This window comes from Hyperolius riggenbachi, chromosome 8 (genome assembly GCF_040937935.1).
Source record: "Hyperolius riggenbachi isolate aHypRig1 chromosome 8, aHypRig1.pri, whole genome shotgun sequence".
Lineage (NCBI taxonomy): Eukaryota > Metazoa > Chordata > Amphibia > Anura > Hyperoliidae > Hyperolius > Hyperolius riggenbachi.
Genome location: NC_090653.1, coordinates 299,667 through 322,482, shown reverse-complemented (window position 1 = coordinate 322,482; position 22,816 = coordinate 299,667). Strand labels below are relative to the sequence as shown.

The 22,816-nt window shown below is 51.4% G+C and overlaps 1 protein-coding gene across 2 annotated transcripts in view; it reads right to left on the bottom strand.

The window, feature by feature from the left end:
* SRPX2 (sushi repeat containing protein X-linked 2) overlaps positions 1 to 22,816 on the bottom strand; it is a 201,481-nt gene that overhangs the window by 36,716 nt on the left and 141,949 nt on the right. For both annotated transcript variants that reach the window (XM_068249960.1, XM_068249961.1), the window contains 2 exons: positions 12,844 to 13,023; positions 11,753 to 11,886 (listed from right to left, as the gene is read on the bottom strand). In XM_068249960.1, coding sequence (XP_068106061.1) covers positions 11,753 to 11,886; positions 12,844 to 13,023 — 314 coding nt within the window. The remainder of the gene's footprint in view (positions 1 to 11,752; positions 11,887 to 12,843; positions 13,024 to 22,816) is intronic.

The window sequence follows — 22,816 nt, the reverse complement described above, 5'->3', positions numbered from 1 at the left end:
CCTGTATAATACGCTTTGTATACATTACAAAGCGTATTATCCGCTTTACATGCGGAAGATCGGGGGTTAACAACCCGCCGCCGCTGCTAATTGGCTGGCGGGTTGACGTCGCGGGTGGGCACATCCAGCGTGCGATCCCCGGCAGCTAGTCCGCAACGAGCCGCCGCCGATCGGCGTATTGCGCGGTCGTTGCGGGCTCCACTTTGCCGCCGCCCCTAGGTAGGGGCGGCCGGCAAGTGGTTAAAATCACAATCCAGTAATATATATATATATATATATATATATATATATATATATATATATATATATATATATATATATATATATATATATATATATAGATCTATATATATATAGATCTATATATATATATAGATCTATATATATATATAGATCTATATATATATATATATAGATCTATTTATATATATAGATCTATATATATATATAGATCTATATATATATATATATAGATCTATATATATATATATATAGATCTATATATATATATATATAGATCTATATATATATAGATCTATATATATAGATCTATATATATAGATCTATATATATATAGATCTATATATATATATAGATCTATATATATATAGATCTATATATATATATATATATATAGATCTATATATATATATATATATATATATATATATATATATATATATATATATATATATATATATATATATATATATATATATATATATATATATATATAGATCTATATATATATAGATCTATATATATATAGATCTATATATATATCTATATATATCTATATATATATATATATAGATCTATATATATATATATATATATATATATATATATATATATAGATCTATATATATATATATATATAGATATATATAGATATATATATATATATATATATAGATCTATATATATATATATATATATATATATATATATAGATCTATATATATATATATATATATAGATCTATATATAGGTGGTTGGGAATGGGAGAGGATCAAGGGATACATGGGGGGGGGAGAGCTGGAAAAAAGTTTATTTTTACACTAAAATCGCACAGCCTGTCACGGCTGCAGGCTGTGCGTCTCTCCCTGTCACACAAGATCCACAGTGACAGGGAGAGGGAGGTAGTGTTGGGCGAACATCTAGATGTTCGGGTTCGGGCCGAACAGGCCGAACATGGCCGCGATGTTCGGGTGTTCGACCCGAACTCCGAACATAATGGAAGTCAATGGGGACCCGAACTTTTGTGCTTTGTAAAGCCTCCTTATATGCTACATACCCCAAATTTACAGGGTATGTGCACCTTGGGAGTGGGTACAAGAGGAAAAAAAAATTTAGCAAAAAGAGCTTATAGTTTTTGAGAAAATCGATTTTAAAGTTTCAAAGGGAAAACTGTCTTTTAAATGCGGGAAATGTCTGTTTTCTTTGCACAGGTAACATGCTTTTTGTCGGCATGCAGTCATAAATGTAATACATATAAGAGGTTCCAGGAAAAGGGACCGGTAATGCTAACCCAGCAGCAGCACACGTGATGGAACAGGAGGAGGGTGGCGCAGGAGGAGAAGGCCACGCTTTGAGACACAACAACCCAGGCCTTGCATGAGGACAAGAAGCGTGCGGATAGCATGCTTTGTACCACCATGCAGTCATAAATGTAATAAAGATAAGTGGTTCAATAAACAGGGACCACGCGGCAACGCTAACCCAGCAGCAGCACACGTGATGGAACAGGAGGAGGCGCAGGAGGAGAAGGCCACGCTTTGTGAGACACAACAACCCAGGCCTTGCATGAGGACAAAAAGCGTGCGGATAGCATGCTTTGTACCGCCATGTAGTCATAAATGTAATAAAGATAAGAGGTTCAATAAACAGGGACCACGCGGCAACGCTAACCCAGCAGCAGCAGCAGCAGCAGCACACGTGATGGAACAGGAGGAGGCGCAGGAGGAGAAGGCCACGCTTTGTGAGACACAACAACCCAGGCCTTGCATGAGGACAAAAAGCGTGCGGATAGCATGCTTTGTACCGCCATGTAGTCATAAATGTAATAAAGATAAGAGGTTCAATAAACAGTGACCACGCGGCAACGGTAACCCAGCAGCAGCAGCAGCACACGTGATGGAACAGGAGGAGGCGCAGGAGGAGAAGGCCACGCTTTGTGAGACACAACAACCCAGGCCTTGCATGAGGACAAAAAGCGTGCGGATAGCATGCTTTGTACCGCCATGTAGTCATAAATGTAATAAAGATAAGAGGTTCAATAAACAGGGACCACGCGGCAACGGTAACCCAGCAGCAGCAGCAGCAGCAGCAGCACACGTGATGGAACAGGAGGAGGCGCAGGAGGAGAAGGCCACGCTTTGTGAGACACAACAACCCAGGCCTTGCATGAGGACAAAAAGCGTGCGGATAGCATGCTTTGTACCGCCATGTAGTCATAAATGTAATAAAGATAAGAGGTTCAATAAACAGGGACCACGCGGCAACGCTAACCCAGCAGCAGCAGCAGCAGCAGCACACGTGATGGAACAGGAGGAGGCGCAGGAGGAGAAGGCCACGCTTTGTGAGACACAACAACCCAGGCCTTGCATGAGGACAAAAAGCGTGCGGATAGCATGCTTTGTACCGCCATGTAGTCATAAATGTAATAAAGATAAGAGGTTCAATAAACAGGGACCACGCGGCAACGGTAACCCAGCAGCAGCAGCAGCACACGTGATGGAACAGGAGGAGGCGCAGGAGGAGAAGGCCACGCTTTGTGAGACACAACAACCCAGGCCTTGCATGAGGACAAAAAGCGTGCGGATATAGCAGCAATGCTTTTTGCCGCCATGCAGTCATAAATGTAATACAGATGAGAGGTTCAATAAACAGGGACCGGAAACGCTAAACCATCCCAGATGTTCATCGGTCATGTTACTTGGTTGGGGTCCAGGAGTGTTGCGTAGTCGTTTCCAATCCAGGATTGATTCATTTTAATTTGAGTCAGACGGTCTGCATTTTCTGTGGAGAGGCGGATACGCCGATCTGTGATGATGCCTCCGGCAGCACTGAAACAGCGTTCCGACATAACGCTGGCTGCCGGGCAAGCCAGCACCTCTATTGCGTACATTGCCAGTTCGTGCCAGGTGTCTAGCTTCATGCCCGGTTTCAGGTCCAGCGGTGCCAGCCACAAATCCGTCTGTTCCTTTATTCCCCTCCAAATTTCCTCCCCTGTGTGCTGCTTATCCCCAAGGCAGATCAGCTTCAGCAACGCTTGCTGACGCATGCCAACAGCTGTGCTGCACTGCTTCCACGATCCTACTGCTGCTGGTGCTGGGTTAGCATTTCCGGATGAGGTACAGCTTTGAGATGCGTTGGAGGAGAAGGAGTCAGAGAGGTAGGTGCTGCTGTTGTTATCCAGCTGTTTGCGGCGTGGGCAACACCCGCGCCGTAGCAGGTGAGGAATCGCTGCCAGGCTCCACAAGGTTCACCCAGTGCGCGGTAAGGGAGATGTATCGACCCTGGCCGAACGCACTCGTCCAGGTGTCAGTGGTGAGGTGAACCTTGCAGGCAACGGCATTCTTCAAGCTTCGGGTTATTTAGCTGACCACGTGCTCATGCAACTCAGGCACTGCAGAGCGCGCAAAGTGGTAGCGGCTGGGAACCACGTAACGTGGGATGGCCACTGACATCATGCCCTTGAAGCTGTTTGTCTCCACCACTCGATATGGCAGCATTTCGCAGGCCAGAAGCTTGGCTATGCTGGCTGGCTGTTACTGCCACGGCCCGGGGGTCATTTGCTGGCAATTTCCTCTTGTGCTCAAACATCTCAGAAACAGACAACTCAACCGTAGCGCTGCACACCGAAGGGCTGTTGGTTGTTGTGTTTGATGAACACTGGGAGACCTCAAGAGCACTAGTCCGGAAAGTGACAGTGTCAGCATCGTCTGATGTTTGTGAATGTTGTGAACCACGCAATGGCTGGGCTACTGCTGCTGCTGAGGCGGGTCTGGTGGTGAGTCTGGTGAACCCAAGGGAGGCAGTGTTGCTGGTGGTACCCTGTCCTGCCGCGTTTGCCCACAGAGTGGGATGTTTGGATAGAATGTGGCGGCTCATGCTGGTGGTGGAGAGGTTGTTAATACTTTTCCCCCTGCTCAGGCGGGTCTTGCACACCTTGCAAATCGCCATGGTAACATCCTCAGTGCAGTCTTCAAAGAAAGCCCAGACTTGTAACTGGCTGAGGACTCGGACCTCGTGCGTGATGTGCTGGTGCTGCTTAACCCACTGCTGGACGCTTGAGAGGTCATCCAAGTAATTATCTGGTCCTGTTCTTTTGGATCTGTGAGGGTTGTTGTCCTGGACAACATGGGCAGTATTGAGTGGGTTTTCTTGGGTGCTCCCCTGTGGCCTGTACGTGAACCGTCAGGGGAAACACCTCTTCCCTTGCCCCTCCCTCTTTCACCGGATTTCTTCCTCATTTCACTTATCCTTAAAGTACACGCTGACTGGCAGCAGTACAGTGGCAGTACAGAAATGCTATACAGTGGTGGGTGAGCGGTGTACCACTATTGTCAGCAGTGACACAGAGCACAATGCTATACAGTGGCGGGTGAGCGGTGTACTACTGTTCCCAGCAGACACAGAGTGGAAGTAAACACAATGCTATATAGTGTGGCTGAGCCGTGTACACAGAGTGGCATTAAACACAATGCTATATAGTCTGCTATATAGTCACCCCGAACAGGGTGATGTTCTGCAGAACCCGAACAGTGGCAAACACTGTTCGCCCAACACTACTGGGAGGGAACGCAGATTTTAGTACCTAAACACACGATACAACATGTTTTCCGGGGTCGGACTCTGAGGCACATACAGATGGTCCCGATCATCATCCTCATCATACAACTCTTCTCCTGAGTCTGACCCACCCACCACCTCTGCCACCCCAACATCCCCAGACACAGACCCCTCATCGTCCTCAACATTAACTTGGGATGCTGGCCTGAGCCAGACCTCCTCCTCCACATCAGGCCCCATCATCTCCTCAATGGCAGCCCTCATTAATCGCTCTGGCGACGGACTGATGGACACAACGTTCTCCTCCGGGGAGGGCTGCTGCTGACCACTGGCTGCTGGGGTGGATGTTATAGCTTGCGTGGGGCGTTGGCTGTTGCTGTTGTTGGGAGTGCTGCTCACAGCGGAGGTCTCTGGGGAACTCATGTTGAGCTCATATAGTGGTTGACGGTGAGTGGAGTATTACTGATCCCAGCAATATACACACTGACTGGCAGAGTACGCAATGCTATATAGTGTGGCTGAGCGGTGTACACAGAGTGGCAGTAAACACAATGCTATATAGTCTGGCTGAGCGAGCGGTGTACTACTGTTCCCAGCAGAATCAGAGTGGCAGTAAACAATGGTATATAGTCTGGCTGAGCGGTGTACATAGAGTGTCAGTAAACAATGGTATATAGTCTGGCTGAGCGAGCGGTGTACTACTGTTCCCAGCAGAATCAGAGTGGCAGTAAACAATGGTATATAGTCTGGCTGAGCGGTGTACACAGAGTGTCAGTAAACAATGGTATATAGTGTGGCTGAGTGGTGTACACAGAGTGTCAGTAAACAATGGTATATAGTCTGGCTGAGCGGTGTACACAGAGTGTCAGTAAACAATGGTATATAGTCTGGCTGAGCGAGCGGTGTACTACTGTTCCCAGCAGAATCAGAGTGGCAGTAAACAATGGTATATAGTCTGGCTGAGCGGTGTACACAGAGTGTCAGTAAACAATGGTATATAGTGTGGCTGAGTGGTGTACACAGAGTGTCAGTAAACAATGGTATATAGTCTGGCTGAGCGGTGTACACAGAGTGGCAGTAAACACAATGCTATATACTCTGGCTGAGCGAGCGGTGTACTACTGTTCCCAGCAGACACAGAACAGTGAACAGAATGCTATATAGTGTGGCTGAGCGAGCGGTGTACCACTATTCCCAGCAGACACAGAACAGTGAACAGAATGCTATATAGTGTGGCTGAGCGAGCGGTGTACCACTATTCCCAGCAGACACAGAACAGTAAACAGAATGCTATATAGTGTGGCTGAGCGAGCGGTGTACCACTATTCCAAGCAGACACAGAACAGTGAACAGAATGCTATATAGTGTGGCTGAGCGAGCGGTGTACCACTATTCCCAGCAGACACAGAGTGGCAGTAAACAGAATGCTATATAGTGTGGCTGAGCGAGGTACACAGAGTGGCAGTAAACAGAATGCTATATAGTGTGGCTGAGCGAGCGGTGTACCACTATTCCCAGCAGACACAGAACAGTGAACAGAATGCTATATAGTGTGGCTGAGCGAGCGGTGTACCACTATTCCCAGCAGACACAGAACAGTGAACAGAATGCTATATAGTGTGGATGAGCGAGCGGTGTACCACTATTCCCAGCAGACACAGAACAGTAAACAGAATGCTATATAGTGTGGCTGAGCGAGCGGTGTACCACTATTCCCAGCAGACACAGAACAGTGAACAGAATGCTATATAGTGTGGCTGAGCGAGCGGTGTACCACTATTCCCAGCAGACACAGAACAGTGAACAGAATGCTATATAGTGTGGCTGAGCGAGCGGTGTACTACTGTTCCCAGCAGACACAGAACAGTACACAGAATGCTATATAGTGTGGCTGAACGAGCGGTGTACTACTGTTCCCAGCAGACACAGAACAGTACACAGAATGCTATATAGTGTGGCTGAACGAGCGGTGTACCACTATTCCAAGCAGACACAGAACAGTGAACAGAATGCTATATAGTGTGGCTGAGCGAGCGGTGTACCACTATTCCCAGCAGACACAGAGTGGCAGTAAACAGAATGCTATATAGTGTGGCTGAGCGAGGTACACAGAGTGGCAGTAAACAGAATGCTATATAGTGTGGCTGTGCAAGCGGTGTACTACTATTCCCAGCAGACACAGAGTGGCAGTAAACAGAATGCTATATAGTGTGGCTGAGCGAGGTACACAGAGTGGCAGTAAACAGAATGCTGAGCGAGCGGTGTACTACTATTCCCAGCAGCGACACACAATGACTGGGGGGGACCCTGGCTAGCGTGGCTGGAGCGCGAACTACCCTGCCTGCCTACCCAAAGCTAAACCCACAGACAAATGGCGGAGATATGACGTGGTTCGGGTATTTATTTACCCGAACCACGTGACAGTTCGGCCAATCAGAGCGCGTTCGGGTCCGAACCACGTGACCCGTTCGGCCAATCACAGCGCTAGCCGAACGTTCGGGGAACGTTCGGCCATGCGCTCTTAGTTCGGCCATATGGCCGAACGGTTTGGCCGAGCACCGTCAGGTGTTCGGCCGAACTCGAACATCACCCGAACAGGGTGATGTTCTGCAGAACCCGAACAGTGGCGAACACTGTTCGCCCAACACTAGAGGGAGGCGGAGAGGGAGGCGGAACGGCAACTATGTTGCCTTTCGGAGGGTGATCGCTGTGATTGGCTCACAGCGATCACACGGCAGGGAGCCAATCAGTGACGGCTCCTGCCGATACCCGGAAGCCTTAGCTGTCATAAGACAGCTAAGTGCAGCCGGTTCGGTGCGCGCGATCGCGGCGGGGAGCGGCGGCGCCGGTGATAGAGATCTACGCCTTGCCAGCCAGGAGCCCATCAAAACAGGGCGTAGATCTCTATCACTGCGGTCCGGAAATGGTTAAGCAGGCTTTGCTATTAACCGTTAAAGTCGGCGGGTTTTTAAATGTATACAATTTTCCTTTGAAACTTTAAAATCGATTTTCTGAAAAACTATAAGGTCTTTTTGAAAAAAAATTTTCCTCTTATTCCTTCTGATCTCCTTAATATATTCTCCAAATTTGAGGCTCTTAGCAATTAAGGGGGCTTTGCTATTAACCCTTAAAGTCGGCGGCTTTTTTATATTATACGGGAGCGTTATGGTTTAACGCGAAATTACGGTATGAACGAAACGCGAAATTACGCGTTGAAAATTACGCTTACAGTATTTTCAATTACGATTTTAATGGCAATTACGCTACCATACTTTCGCATCGTAATAGCAAATTTCGCATGCGTAATTATAGTAACGCGAAATTACGAAAATTTCGGCTCAACTCTAGTCTAATCTGCTCCTGTTACCAATTGTGGAATAGTCGCACCTGATAGCAGGAAGTACAGTGAGCAGACTGACAAAGATTGGTCGCAACGCTGTCGACAAAATGTAATGTGACAACCCCTCACCAATCCCGTATTACTAGGCCACTGTTGCCATGCAGGTCTCATGCACTAGAGACTTCTGGAGGCAGATTCACGGTGTGCGTAGTAAACTGTTAAGATTGGTTGGAGGTGCCCATACATGTACAATCCTGATTGTATGTATAATCGGTAAACTAAAAATATCGATTTCACGCTGGAAATTGGATACTTTCACTGCCACCACTCTCTCGGTTTAAGGAAGGAAAGAGACTCCCGCTAGCTATTCCTAGAAGGAAGATAATGGTTGTTTACAACCTAACTAGCAAAACAACACTTTATTAGAAAATAATACAACAATGCGGTAGTATGACTGACTCTTCAGAGGGCAGATTTGTTATAGCAGCAATCAGATGACCAGAAAAGGCACAAGACTGAACGATAAAATCATTAGTTTTTATTCTAAACTACATACACACAGCCTACTTTAGCCCACAGATAGATATACCTGTCCGGCAGAACAGATTGGTTTGATAGAGAGCAGAGATGAAAAGAAACAGAATGTCTTCGGCCTCTTGCACACTGCAAGCCATTCCGATTCAGATTCCGCTTTTTAATCAGTTTTTACATCCGATTCAGATTCTGATTTGTAGTTTGCTCCCTGCACACTGCAAATCGGAATCTGAATCGGATGTAAAAACTGATTAAAAAGCGGAATCGGAATCGCGTGCAGTGTGCAAGAGGCCTAAAGGTGGCCACTAATGGTCCAATTTCTAGCGAAAAATCGTTTGAGCGATCAGAAGAAATTCTGATCGGATTGGTTGAAAATATTCTCAGTTTATGGGCACAATCGATTATGAATGATTATAAAACAAATCGTCCGACTGGATTTTTGTCAAACCAAAATTTGGATTTTCTTGATTGGTTGTGATAGATAGGAAGCAAAGATTGGTTCATTGATGGTGTAGTGAACAATTTTTCTTCCGATCAGAATTTCTGATCGCTCGAATGATTTTTTGCTAGAAATTGGACCATTAGTGGCCACCTTTAGAATACAGTTCAAATACCGTTATTGGTAGTCCATGCAGCAATCGCAAGTCTTTGGTGGAAAGTCCAGGATGGCGATTGCCAGAGGCCATGGTAGGAACTAATCTAAGTGATTTTGCCAGGGGCCAGCTGGCTGTCAGGATGTTATGCGACAAAGATTTTAGATGAAGGACTTTGGACAGCTGGGCCCAGTGTCATTGGGGTTTTAATCCTCACTGATGGGAGGGGTTATGACACGTACAAGTCCAGCCTTGTGCAATTTGAATAGGGGCAGTGCCCCATTAGACAGGGTGAGATTTTGCCCCAATTCCTGTTTTGCCCGCTTTCTCCGTGCCCACAGGTCACATCAAGAAACAGAATGCATTTTCACACTCAGCATAATTGTATGAATCTTCTGATACAATACAGGAGGACCATGGATGACAAATAACACCGTTTGTTACTTCCACCCTTTGTAATACTGGCTCTGGAAGATCCAGATGCTTGAAAATCTCTCAGAACCAGTGTCACGTGAAGTCCAACACACTCTGCGAATTGGAAGGACCTGGTATCTTTGTAACACCAGAAATATTACAAATACAGAAGTCTATGGATTATCATAGACATTCAAGGGTTACAGCAGGTCAGTCCTAGTTGAAGAACGCAGCTGGGGGTCTTTGAAGCTCGGACCAGAGCCAAGTGTCATATTCCCTGCTGAGAGCGGTGCCGAGCAGTCCCCGCTCTCTCCTCTAAACTGGTTCTGTCAAGCCCATATCTGACTTCATCTCATGGATGAGCCATATACTTTCCAGGGATGCTTGGGAACAGATTTCACACATACGTGTTCTGTAATTGAAAGCTATCAGTGATTTCTGGCAGAGCAAGAAAGTAGGGAAAAAAGTTGATTTAAGAAAATGTCATTTTCACTATTTGCAATGAAATATGCGGTTGTGACTCAAATGGCGCACACACGGTTTTCTCGGGAACCCTGTGGGCATCACAGTGTAATGATAGCTTGTTTGGATAAGGAAGGGAAAGTGCCAGTGGAGATTGAAAGGTTGAATAGAGCGGGATTAAAGGAGGAGGAGAGCTGGGGGATAGTGTGTGTACAGCCGCTGTGAGACTTCACCACAAGATCTCAGGGACCCGCCTTTTCTTACCTGGCCCACTACACATGGAAGAGGCGGCTGAACATGGAAGATACACATTGAAGAGCAGGCTGCACATGGAATGGGAGGGGCTGCTGTAAGTGGATGTTACACATGGAAGAGGGGGCTGCACATGGAATGGGAGGGGGCTGCTGTACATGGATGTTACACATGGAAGAGGAGGCTGCACATGGAATGGGAGGGGCTGCTGTACATGGATTTTACACATGGAAGAGGGGGCTGCACATGGAATGGGAGGGGCTGCTGTACGTGGATGTTACACATGGAAGAGGAGGCTGCACATGGAATGGGAGGGGGCTGCTGTACATGGATGTTACACATGGAAGAGGAGGCTGCACATTGAATGGGAGGGGGCTGCTGTACATGGATGTTACACATGGAAGAGGAGGCTGCACATGGAATGGGAGGGGCTGCTGTACATGGATGTTACACATGGAAGAGGGGGCTGCACATGGAATGGGAGGGGGCTGCTGTACATGGATGTTACACATGGAAGAGGGGGCTGCATATGTAATGGGAGGGGCTGCTGTACATGGATGTTACATATGGAAGAGGGGGCTGCACATGGAATGGGAGGGGCTGCTGTATATGGATGTTACACATGGAAGAGGGGGCTGCACATGGAATGGGAGGGGGCTGCTGTACATTGATGATACACATGGAAGATGGGGCTGCACATGGAATGGGAGGGACTGCTATACATGGATGATACACATGGAAGAGGGGGCTGCACATGGAATGGGAGGGTTGCTGTACATGGATGATACACATGGAGGAGGGGGCTGCACATGGAATGGCAGGGGCTGCAGTACATGGATGTTACACATGGAAGAGGGGGCTGCACATGGAATGGGAGAGGCTGCTGTACATGGATATTACAGATGGAAGAGGAGGCTGCACATGGAATGGGAAGAGGCTGCTGTACATGGATGTTACACATGGAAGAGGGGGCTGCACATGGAATGGGAGGGGGCTGCTGCTGTACATGGATGTTACACATGGCAGAGGAGGCTGCACATGAAATGGGAGGGGCTGCTGCACAAGAAAACTAGTGGCACAGAATGTATATATCCAGCCATGCCCATATGTAGAGCCTGGAAGCATAGCCTCCATGGGTGACGCACTGCTGGAGTGACAGGCTGGCCCACCTCTGCCCTCTAGTGTACAGAAGCATCCTGAAGATCTGCAGAGGCACTGATAACCCCAGACTGGCTGCAGCCATCTCACACTATCTCCTGACTGCACTTAGAGAAAGAAGACGGCGCCCTCCTGTGGTGGAGAGCCAGCAGATTGTACAGATATAGCACCACTGACACGTAGATGCAGTTCCTGGACTCACCTGCAGGGCGGTGCTCTGGAGTCTGTAGTATCGGTCAGAGGCGCTGGGAGCTGAAATGATAAGAAGTCGCTGCTTCTCAAAGAACTGATCCAGGAATGCTCCAGCTGAGTTCACATTCACCTTTATCTGCATGGCTGAGGACAGGAGATGACAGTCACCAGTGTGCATAGCGGGGAGGCGGAGCTCCTTAATCATACAGGCCACCATTCACTGCCCCTCCTCCTCACTGCCCCTCCTCCTCACCGCCCCTCCTCCTCACCGCCCCTCCTCCTCCTCTCTGCTCTAGTTATAGAGCCCCCTCCACAGTGTACAGTTTACATTAACCTTTATCTGCATGGCTGAGCAGAGGACAGGGGATGACAGTCACCAGTGTGCATACAGGAGAGGCGGAGCTCCCTAATCCTTATACAGGCCACCATTCACTGCCCCTCCTAGTTTTATGTTTATCCCCCTTACACATGCCTCTGCCCCTCTCTTCTGTGTATAGCCCCCCCCCCTCCATGTGCCACAGCCCCTCCTCTGTGTATAGCCCCGCCCCTCCATGTGCCACAGCCCCTCCTCTGTGTATAGCACTCTTCCAGGCACTGTAGCCCCCTCTTCTGTATAACACCTTTCCATGTGTTTCAGCCCCTCTCTTCTTTGTATAGCCCCGCCCCACCATGTGCCACAGCCCCTCTGTGTATAGCCCTGCCCCTCCATGTGCCACAGCCCCTCCTCTGTGTATAGCCCCGCCCCTCTATGTGCCACAGAACCTCTGTGTATAGCCCCGCCCCTCCATGTGCTGCAGCGCCTCCTCTGTGTATAGCCCCGCCCCTCCACGTGCCGCAGCCCCTCCTCTGTGTATAGCCCCGCCCCTCCATATGCCACAGCCCCTCCTCTGTGTATAGCACTCCTCCAGGCACTGTAGCCCCCTCTTGTGTATAGCACCTTTCCATGTGCATCAGCCCCTCTCTTCTGTGTATAGCCCCCACTCCATGTGCCACAGCCCCCCACTTGTGTATTGCCCCACTCCTCCACCTGCTGCAGCCCCTCTATTCCGTGCTTATCTCCCTGCATGTGCTGCAGCCCCTTGTAGGGTTAGCTGTGCTCACCTGTACAGGTAGCCGGAGTGCCAGTCCACTGCTGGCTGAACTGACAGACCCTGACAGCAGGACCTTGTCGCTCGTAGGCCCCCTCGCAGTGATACTCGCAGTTGGTTCCATAGTTATTTCCTGCAGCGCTGCAAGTGATGTAACCATGAGGAGGAGACGGGAGCAGCGGACATCTCCTCACTGCGGACAAAACAAGATGAGAACTTCACATAAACTGACGCCACATCCGGCTCCACCCACTCCTGTCACATGACTGACGCCATATCCCGCTCCACACACTCCGGTCACATGACTGACTGATGCCACATCCAGCTCCACACACTCCTGTCACATGACTGACTGATGCCACATCCAGCTCCACACACTCCTGACACATGACTGACTGATGCCACATCCGGCTCCACCCACTCCTGTCACATGACTGACACCCCATCCGGCTCCACACACTCCTGTCACATGACTGACACCCCATCCGGCTCCACACACTCCTGTCACATGACTGACTGACACCACATCCGGCTCCACCCACTCCTGTCACATGACTGACTGATGCCACATCCGGCTCCACACACTCCTGTCACATGACTGACTGACACCACATCCGGCTCCACCCACTCCTGTCACATGACTGACTGATGCCACATCCGGCTCCACACACTCCTGTCACATGACTGACTGACACCCCATCCGGCTCCACACACTCCTGTCACATGACTGACTGATGCCATATCCGGCTCCACCCACTCCTGTCACATGACTGACTGATGCCACATCCCGCTCCACACACTCCTGTCACATGACTGACTGATGCCACATCCCGCTCCACACACTCCTGTCACATGACTGACACCACATCCAGCTCCACCCACTCCTGTCACATGACGCCACATCCTGCTCCACACACTCCTGTCACATGACTGACGCCACATCCGGCTCCACCCACTCCTGTCACATGACTGACTGATGCCACATCCCGCTCCACAAACTCCTGTCACATGACTGACACCACATCCGGCTCCACACACTCCTGTCACATGACTGACGCCACATCCCGCTCCACACACTCCTGTCACATGACTGACACCACATCCGGCTCCACACACTCCTGTCACATGACTGACGCCACATCCAGCTCCACCCACTCCTGTCACATGACTGACTGATGCCACATCCCGCTCCACAAACTCCTGTCGCATGACTGACACCACATCCGGCTCCACCCACTCCTGTCACATGACTGACACCACATCCGGCTCCACACACTCCTGTCACATTACTGACACCACATCCAGCTCCACCCACTCCTGTCACATGACTGACTGACACCACATCCGGCTCCACCCACTCCTGTCACATGACTGACACCACATCCAGCTCCACACACTCCTGTCACATGACTGACACTACATCCCGCTCCACACACTCCTGTCACGTGACGCCACATCCTGCTCCACACACTCCTGTCACATGACTGACACCACATCCGGCTCCACCCACTCCTGTCACATGACTGACTGACACCACATCCGGCTCCACCCACTCCTGTCACATGACTGACTGACACCACATCCTGCTCCACACACTCCTGTCACATGACTGACACTACATCCTGCTCCACACACTCCTGTCACATGACTGACACTACATCCTGCTCCACACACTCCTGTCACATGACGCCACATCCCGCTCCACACACTCCTGTCACATGACTGACTGATGCCACATCCCGCTCCACACACTCCTGTCACATGACTGACGCCATATCCCGCTCCACACACTCCTGTCACATGACTGACGCCACATCCAGCTCCACACACTCCTGTCACATGACTGACACCACATCCAGCTCCACACACTCCTGTCACATGACTGACACCACATCCGGCTCCACCCACTCCTGTCACATGACTGACACCACATCCAGCTCCACCCACTCCTGTCACCTGACTGACGCCACATCCAGCTCCACACACTCCTGTCACATGACTGACACTACATCCTGCTCCACACACTCCTGTCACATGACTGATGCCACATCCCGCTCCACCCACTCCTGTCACATGACTGATGCCACATCCTGCTCCACCCACTCCTGTCACATGATGCCACATCCTGCTCCACACACTCCTGTCACATGACTGACACCACATCCGGCTCCACCCACTCCTGTCACATGACTGACTGATGCCACATCCCGCTCCACAAACTCCTGTCACATGACTGACACCACATCCGGCTCCACCCACTCCTGTCACATGACTGACTGACACCACATCCGGCTCCACACACTCCTGTCACATGACTCACTGATGCCACATCCCGCTCCACACACTCCTGTCACATGACGCCACATCCTGCTCCACACACTCCTGTCACATGACTGACACCACATTCCGCTCCACCCACTCCTGTCACATGACTGACGCCACATCCTGCTCCACCCACTCCTGTCACATGACTGACACCACATCCTGCTCCACACACTCCTGTCACATGACTGACTGACACCACATCCGGCTCCACCCACTCCTGTCACATGACTGACGCCACATCCCGCTCCACACTCCTGTCACATGACTGACACCACATCCGGCTTTACACACTCCTGTCACATGACTGACTGACACCACATCCTGCTCCACCCACTCCTGTCACATGACTGACACCACATCCGGCTCCACCCACTCCTGTCACATGACGCCACATCCTGCTCCACACACTCCTGTCACATGACTGACGCCACATCCGGCTCCACCCACTCCTGTCACATGACTGACTGACACCACATCCGGCTCCACACACTCCTGTCACATAACTGACACTACATCCAGCTCCACACACTACTGTCATATGACTGACACCACATCCAGCTCCACACACTCCTGTCACATGACACCACATCCTGCTCCACCCACTCCTGTCACATGACTGACGCCACATCCTGCTCCACCCACTCCTTTCACATGACTGACTGACACCACATCCCGCTCCACACACTCCTGTCACATGACTGACACCACATCCAGCTCCACCCACTCCTGTCACATGACTGACTGACACCACATCCGGCTTCACACACTCCTGTCACATGACTGACACCACATCCGGCTTCACACACTCCTGTCACATGACTGACTGACACCACATCCTGCTCCACCCACTCCTGTCACATGACTGACACCACATCCGGCTCCACCCACTCCTGTCACATGACGCCACATCCTGCTCCACACACTCCTGTCACATGACTGACGCCACATCCGGCTCCACCCACTCCTGTCACATGACTGACTGACACCACATCCGGCTCCACACACTCCTGTCACATAACTGACACTACATCCAGCTCCACACACTACTGTCATATGACTGACACCACATCCAGCTCCACACACTCCTGTCACATGACACCACATCCTGCTCCACCCACTCCTGTCACATGACTGACGCCACATCCTGCTCCACCCACTCCTTTCACATGACTGACTGACACCACATCCCGCTCCACACACTCCTGTCACATGACTGACACCACATCCAGCTCCACCCACTCCTGTCACATGACTGACTGACACCACATCCGGCTTCACACACTCCTGTCACATGACTGACGCCACATCCGGCTCCACCCACTCCTGTCACATGACTGACGCCACATCCTGCTCCACACACTCCTGTCACATGACTGACGCCACATCCCGCTCCACCCACTCCTGTCACATGACTGACACCACATCCAGCTCCACACACTCCTGTCACATGACTGACTGACGCCACATCCAGCTCCACACACTCCTGTCATATGACTGACATCACATCCCGCTCCACACTCCTGTCACATGACTGACGCCACATCCTGCTCCACACACTCCTGTCACATGACAGATGCCACATCCGACTCCACACACTCCTGTCATATGACTGACACCACATCCAGCTCCACCCACTCCTGTCACATGACTGACACCACATCCGGCTCCACACACTCCTGTCACATGACTGACTGACACCACATCCCGCTCCACCCACTCCTGTCACATGACTGACGCCACATCCGGCTCCACCCACTCCTGTCACATGACTTATGCCACATCCAGCTCCACACACTCCTGTCACATGACTGACACCACATCCGGCTCCACCCACTCCTGTCACATGACTGACACCACATCCAGCTCCACACACTCCTGTCACATGACTGACACCACATCCAGCTCCACACACTCCTGTCACATGACTGACACCCCATCCGGCTCCACACACTCCTGTCACATGACTGACGCCACATCCCGCTCCACCCACTCCTGTCACATGACTGACTGATGCCACATCCCGCTCCACACACTCCTGTCACATGACTGACACCACATCCAGCTCCACCCACTCCTGTCACATGACTGACACCACATCCGGCTCCACCCACTCCTGTCACATGACTGACACCACATCCAGCTCCACACACTCCTGTCACATGACTTATGCCACATCCAGCTCCACACACTCCTGTCACATGACTGACACCACATCCGGCTCCACCCACTCCTGTCACATGACACCACATCCGGCTCCACACACTCCTGTCACATGACTGACTGACACCACATCCAGCTCCACACACTCCTGTCACATGACTGACACCACATCCGGCTCCACCCACTCCTGTCACATGACGCCACATCCGGCTCCACCCACTCCTGTCACATGACACCACATCCGGCTCCACACACTCCTGTCACATGACTGACTGATGCCACATCCCGCTCCACAAACTCCTGTCACATGACTGACACAACATCCGGCTCCACCCACTCCTGTCACATGACTGACACCTTATCCTGCTCCACACACTCCTGTCACATGACTGATGCCACATCCCGCTCCACACACTCCTGTCACATGACTGACACCACATCTGGCTCCACACACTCCTGTCACATGACTGACACCACATCCCGCTCCACCCACTCCTGTCACATGACTGACACCACATCCGGCTCCACCCACACCTGTCACATGACTGACACCACATCCGGCTCCACCCACTCCTGTCACATGACTGACACCACATCCGGCTCCACACACTCCTGTCACATGACTGACACCACATCCCGCTCCACCCACTCCTGTCACATGACTGACTGATGCCACATCCGGCTCCACACACTCCTGTCACATGACTGACACCACATCCGGCTCCACCCACTCCTGTCACATGACTGACTGATGCCACATCCGGCTCCACCCACTCCTGTCACATGACTGACTGACACCACATCCGGCTCCACCCACTCCTGTCACATGACTGACTGACACCACATCCGGCTCCACCCACTCCTGTCACATGACTGACACCACATCCGGTTCCACACACTCCTGTCACATGACTGACACCACATCCGGCTCCACACACTCCTGTCACATGACTGATGCCACATCCAGCTCCACCCACTCCTGTCACATGACTGACACCACATCCAGCTCCACACACTCCTGTCACATGACTGACAACACATCCGGCTCCACACACTCCTGTCACATGACTGACGCCACATCCAGCTCCACCCACTCCTGTCACATGACTGACTGACACCACATCCAGCTCCACCCAATCCTGTCACATGACTGACACCACATCCGGCTTCACACACTCCTGTCACATGACGCCACATCCAGCTCCACACACTCCTGTCACATGACTGACGCCACATCCTGCTCCACACACTCCTGTCACATGACTGACTGATGCCACATCCAGCTCCACCCACTCCTGTCACATGACTGACACCACATCTGGCTCCACCCACTCCTGTCATATGACTGACTGACGCCACATCCTGCTCCACACACTCCTGTCACATGACTGACTGATGCCACATCCCGCTCCACACACTCCTGTCACATGACTGACACCACATCCAGCTCCACCCACTCCTGTCACATGACTGACACCACATCCGGCTCCACACACTCCTGTCACATGACTGACTGACACCACATCCCGCCCCACCCACTCCTGTCACATGACTGACACCAAATCCGGCTCCACCCACTCCTGTCACATGACTGACACCACATCCGGCTCCACCCACTCCTGTCACATGACTGACGCCACATTTAGCTCCACCCACTCCTGTCACATGACTGACACCACATCCGGCTCCACACACTCCTGTCACATGACTGACACCACATCCAGCTCCACACACTCCTGTCACATGACTGACACCACATCCTGCTCCACACACTCCTGTCACATGACTGACACCACATCCGGCTCCACCCACTCCTGTCACATGACTGACGCCACATCCCGCTCCACACACTCCTGTCACATGACTGTCACCACATCCGGCTCCACCCACTCCTGTCACATGACTGACTGACACCACATCCGGCTCCACCCACTCCTGTCACATGACTGACTGACACCACATCCGGCTCCACACACTCCTGTCACATGACTGACGCCACATCCAGCTCCACACACTCCTGTCACATGACTGACTGACACCACATCCGGCTCCACACACTCCTGTCACATGACTGACACCACATCCGGCTCCACCCACTCCTGTCACATGACTGACTGATGCCACATCCAGCTCCACACACTCCTGTCACATGACTGACTGACACCACATCCGGCTCCACCCACTCCTGTCACATGACTGACACCACATCCCGCTCCACACACTCCTGTCACATGACTGACTTACACCACATCCGGCTCCACACACTCCTGTCACATGACTGACACCACATCCGGCTCCACCCACTCCTGTCACATGACTGACTGATGCCACATCCGGCTCCACCCACTCCTGTCACATGACTGACTGACACCACATCCGGCTCCACCCACTCCTGTCACATGACTGACTGACACCCCATCCGGCTCCACACACTCCTGTCACATGACTGACACCACATCCAGCTCCACCCACTCCTGTCACATGACTGACTGACACCACATCCGGCTTCACACACTCCTGTCACATGACGCCACATCCAGCTCCACACACTCCTGTCACATGACTGACGCCACATCCTGCTCCACACACTCCTGTCACATGACTGACTGATGCCACATCCAGCTCCACCCACTCCTGTCACATGACTGACACCACATCTGGCTCCACCCACTCCTGTCATATGACTGACTGACGCCACATCCTGCTCCACACACTCCTGTCACATGACTGACTGATGCCACATCCCGCTCCACACACTCCTGTCACATGACTGACACCACATCCAGCTCCACCCACTCCTGTCACATGACTGACACCACATCCGGCTCCACACACTCCTGTCACATGACTGACTGACACCACATCCCGCTCCACCCACTCCTGTCACATGACTGACACCAAATCCGGCTCCACCCACTCCTGTCACATGACTGACACCACATCCGGCTCCACCCACTCCTGTCACATGACTGACGCCACATTTAGCTCCACCCACTCCTGTCACATGACTGACACCACATCCGGCTCCACACACTCCTGTCACATGACTGACACCACATCCAGCTCCACACACTCCTGTCACATGACTGACACCACATCCTGCTCCACACACTCCTGTCACATGACTGACACCACATCCGGCTCCACCCACTCCTGTCACATGACTGACGCCACATCCCGCTCCACACACTCCTGTCACATGACTGTCACCACATCCGGCTCCACCCACTCCTGTCACATGACTGACTGACACCACATCCGGCTCCACCCACTCCTGTCACATGACTGACTGACACCACATCCGGCTCCACACACTCCTGTCACATGACTGACGCCACATCCAGCTCCACACACTCCTGTCACATGACTGACTGACACCACATCCGGCTCCACACACTCCTGTCACATGACTGACACCACATCCGGCTCCACCCACTCCTGTCACATGACTGACTGACACCACATCCGGCTCCACACACTCCTGTCACATGACTGACAACACATCCGGCTTCAAAAACTCCTGTCACATGACTGACTCCACATCCGGCTCCACCCACTCCTGTCACATGACTGACACCACATCCAGCTCCACACACTCCTGTCACATGACTGACACCACATCCGCCTCCACACACTCCTGTCACATAACTGACACCACATCCTGCTCCACACACTCCTGTCACATGACTGACGCCACATCCGGCTCCACACACTCCTGTCACATGACTGACTGACACCACATCCGGCTCCACACACTCCTGTCACATGACTGACACCACATCTCGCTCCACACACTCCTGTCACATGACTGACGCCACATCCGGCTCGACACACTCCTGTCACATGACTGACACCACATCCCGCTCCACACACTCCTGTCACATGACTGACGCCACATCCAGCTTCACACACTCCTGTCACATGACTGACACCACATCCCGCTCCACACACTCCTGTCACATGACTGACACCACATCCTGCTCCACACACTCCTGTCACATGACTGACACCACATCCGGCTCCACCCACTCCTGTCACATGACTGACTGATGCCACATCCCGCTCCACAAACTCCTGTCACATGACTGACACCACATCCGGCTCCACCCACTCCTGTCACATGACTGACTGATGCCACATCCCGCTCCACACTCCTGTCACATGACTGACACCACATCCGGCTCCACACACTCCTGTCACATAACTGACACCACATCCGGCTCCACCCACTCCTGTCACATGACTGACACCACATCCAGCTCCACACACTCCTGTCACATGACTGACTGACACCACATCCGGCTCCACCCACTCCTGTCACATGACTGACACCACATCCGGCTCCACCCACTCCTGTCACATGACTGACTGACACCACATCCGGCTCCACCCACTCCTGTCACATGACTGACTGACACCACATCCGGCTCCACCCACTCCTGTCACATGACTGACTGATGCCACATCCGGCTCCACACACTCCTGTCACATGACTGACATCACATCCGGCTCCACCCACTCCTGTCACATGACTGACACCACATCCGGCTCCACACACTCCTGTCACATGACTGACTGATGCCACATCCCGCTCCACAAACTCCTGTCACATGACTGACACCACATCCAGCTCCACCCACTCCTGTCATATGACTGACTGACACCACATCCGGCTCCACCCACTCCTGTCACATGACTGACGCCACATCCGGCTCCACACACTCCTGTCACATGACTGACTGATGCCACATCCCGCTCCACCCACTCCTGTCACATGACTGACTGATGCCACATCCCGCTCCACCCACTCCTGTCACATGACTGACGCCACATCCGGCTCCACCCACTCCTGTCACATGACTGACACCACATCCGGCTCCACACACTCCTGTCACATGACTAACACCACATCCGGCTCCACACACTCCTGTCACATGACTGACACCACATCCTGCTCCACCCACTCCTGTCACATGACGCCACATCCCGCTCCACACACTCCTGTCACATGACTGACTGATGCCACATCCCGCTCCACACTCCTGTCACATGACTGACTGACACCACATCCCGCTCCACACACTCCTGTCACATGACTGACACCACATCCGGCTCCACACACTCCTGTCACATGACTGACACCACATCCTGCTCCACACACTCCCAGTGTTGCCAACCGTCAGTAAATTTACTGACAGTCAGTAAAAAAGTCAACAAATCTGGGCTGTCAGTAAAGTCCATGAAAAAAAATTGTGGTGTCAGTAAAAAAAAACCCCTCTCTCTTTCCCAGAAGATCACAGCACTTACCGCTTATCAGTTCACGTATCACTGTGGAATGTACACTGCTCTAGCTATAGGTGGCCATACATCTGTAGACTTGGCGGCCAATCAACCATCAGATAAGACAATTATTATTGATATTATAGAAATTGGTGCCACCAAAAGCATGCCTTATTTACAATCAATCCAATTTCGGGCCAAAATTAGTTGCATGTATCGAT